At 43.1% G+C, this 2,915-nt stretch overlaps 1 protein-coding gene across 1 annotated transcript; it reads left to right on the top strand.

Moving 5' to 3' along the window:
* The first annotated feature begins 557 nt into the window (after positions 1-557).
* nkx3.3 (NK3 homeobox 3) lies at positions 558-2,533 on the top strand. The gene is made up of 2 exons (XM_083695016.1): positions 558-1,137; positions 1,359-2,533. Exons 1-2 carry the CDS (start codon positions 789-791, stop codon positions 1,868-1,870), a joined length of 861 nt encoding a protein of 286 aa, XP_083551142.1. The 5' UTR covers positions 558-788; the 3' UTR covers positions 1,871-2,533.
* The last annotated feature ends 382 nt before the right edge of the window (positions 2,534-2,915 follow it).

Here is a 2,915-nt window from a genome sequence, read left to right as displayed (position 1 = left end):
AGGGATTTGAGTAGGCTAGATGCATGATCTAAATTGCACTTGAGCTGGGAAAATGTTCAGAATTTCACTTTGAAATTAATCCATACTTTGGATTGTCTTTGAGAGCAGCGTCTCGATACCCTTAGTCTACCGTAACATTGTCTCCACTAGCCTATGGTCTTTGCTTTTCCATGCTCACATTTAAATGACATCAGACGGTTCAGTTAGTGTTAGTCAACGTTTATAAGACATGTCAGAATCATAGGTCAGAGTGCCAAAGCATGGTGCTCGCTTCAACTGTTAAGGGGTAGCCTAAAACTGTCTTTCCAACAAAAAGCTAGGTCAAACTGTATAAATTGGTGTGAATTTAAAGCGACTCAATTCCTTCCTCATTATTAAAACACAAATCATTATTCCTATTCTCTGTATGATGACCAAGTACCCAGTTTATCTTTCGTCCAAAGTCAAGTGCCCGATGGGATAGCATAGTAGAGGGCGGTCTGAGGGAGGGGCTAGAGAGGACAGCCAGCCAATCCACGCCCGCTTTATTCGATGTAGTGAGTTCAGTTCAATGCAGACATGACAGCTTCTGACACATCGGCTGTTGATTAGGCTGTCGGAGCAGTTTCACCGTAATTAAATCACCCAGGGCAAAGATCGAAAGAAGCTAGGAGAGGAGAGAACAGTCGAATCAATAACGGATGAGGTTTTGTTGTTGGGAGGTTCTCTGGATGCGAGCGCACGACTTAAGAGCGTTTGTGAGAGCAATAGAAATCCGGGTGTGACCAATTTACTTCGTCCTAAATGCCATGGCGCTTGGCTGCTCTTCTTTCTCCATCAACGATATCCTCACCCGGGGACGTGACGTTAAAGAAAGCATTCCAACCACACGGGATCAGACTGAACACTGCGCGCTAAAGCTAGACACCTATAACCGGGAAGGTGGGACCCCAGAAATGGGTAACCGAGAGAGGGGTACGAGGGGTCCCAACTCATCTTACTTGGACTACAGTGATGAGCTCCACGGGGATGAGAGACAAACGAAGCTCACCGGTCAGAGGAGTATTCGGTCCGGACCAGAGTCCAGGAACCCCACGCCTGAGTCCTGTGGCGAGGAATCCACTGGGGAGGAGGCTGAATATACGGCATGCAGAAAAGGTATTTTCCTCTCCACCCAGTCTCAGATATCGACCCTGAATCCAAACAATGTCAAGATTTTGCGGTTGGAATTCAATACCGTTTATCAATTATAGCCCTATATTTTTTTATAGGCATTCTCAATCAATATAAAGAAAACAAACAAAAGTCATTAGTGTATTATATGTCGCCTGTTTGTCAATTCACCGCAAGGCTTTTGTATCATTCATCCCTCAATACAGACACCGTCAACAAACAGCCACGAGATTTGAATATGGACAAACAGGAGGAAGAGGAGGAGGACGAGAGGGAGAGTAGGTTTATAACTGAAGACCAGATGCCCAGGTCCAACAAGAAGCGCTCCAGGGCGGCCTTCTCGCACGCACAGGTCTATGAGTTGGAGCGCCGGTTTATCGTGCAGCGTTACCTGTCAGGTCCCGAGCGTGCGGATCTGGCCGGAACCCTCAAACTCACCGAGACACAGGTGAAGATTTGGTTTCAGAACCGGAGATATAAAACCAAACGACGACAAATGGCGGCCGAGCTAGTCGCCTGTAGCTCTACCCCGAGCACCACCGTGGCCAAAAAAGTGGCAGTGAAGGTGCTGGTGAGAGACAACCAGAAGCAGTACCGGGCAGACGACCTACCCGGCCCCGCAGGCCTGCCTTTGTACCAGGCATACCAATACTACCCCTACATGTACTGCTTACATCCCTGGCTCTCCAACAGCGCATTATGTGGGGGCATGCATTAACGCCCAATGGCCTTATCATAAGACTAAATAGAAATTTTGTTCCGAGCGGACATTTCCAAGCGCTTGTGTAAATAATTTAATTCTCTCTCGGGGAGTGACTGACTACATTTGTGCGCACATTGAACATTTTGAGTCACTGTGCCTGTAATAGGCATACACATGCTTTAAAGATGGGCCCTACATTGTTAACTTTGCAGAACTGATTTTGTTTTGTATATAGCCACATGGAAACATTATATGCACGACTATGCATCAACATTGTTTACATTATGTATTATATGTGAAATTGTTTTGTTGTTTTGGATTACCCTGCAACAGTTTGACCATAAAAACAACAGAAAAACTGATATTTATATGAATGAAATAGCTATATAAAACAATTATCAGATATAATCCAATTTCAAAACAATTTATCCAATGACTGACTTAAATTATTTTACTGTCATCCACTCTGGTTTGGGCCAGTTTTTAAACTTCTTTCCAGGTGTATTTCCGGTAATTTGTCCAGTAGGCCTACATTCTGGTGCATTTCGACAGCTCGATATTTTCATTGCATTATTTCGTGCTAGAAATGCCATAGAGGATCGTGTATTTGCAAGAGAGAACAAATTAAAACATAGGGCCTCGAAATATTGAGTTTTCTTCTCATGTTTTTCCTGTTTCAAACCAATGTACTGTTTATCTGACTGAAAACGAATAGACAGAGGCTATCTAAATGTCATCAACACACATAACTGTTATAATGCGTTTCACCATCTTGAGATTATCTTTATTACAATTGAGTTTGTGGATATGACAAACGTTTTGGCCCATTTGGCATTCTGTCCAAAACAGTGTATTAAATACAAACATTATTGAAATACATTGAGCAGAAAACACAGTCAACTTCTGCGCAAGTGAGAGCGGGAACGAGTTTCTAATCGACGAAACAACTAATTTAAATGATCTTTATTTAAATTAATTGTAGGTTATCACCAAATTGTTGGACCAAAATCATTAAGATGCCCCTGACATAGTCCCGATTTGTAAGTGGTTCTATTGTGAA

Source organism: Argentina silus (assembly GCF_951799395.1).
Source record: "Argentina silus genome assembly, chromosome: X".
NCBI classification, from domain to species: domain Eukaryota; kingdom Metazoa; phylum Chordata; class Actinopteri; order Argentiniformes; family Argentinidae; genus Argentina; species Argentina silus.
Note: the sequence above shows the minus strand (reverse complement) of the source record. Positions and strands in the feature narration are given on the sequence as shown.

Bases quoted from the DNA above. Each gene is read 5' to 3' on its own strand.
- nkx3.3 (XM_083695016.1), top strand. From the start codon at position 789: ATGGCGCTTGGCTGCTCTTCTTTCTCCATCAACGATATCCTCACCCGG. The intron at 1,138-1,358 runs GTATTTTCCTCT...CCCTCAATACAG, and splicing joins ATATACGGCATGCAGAAAAG to ACACCGTCAACAAACAGCCA.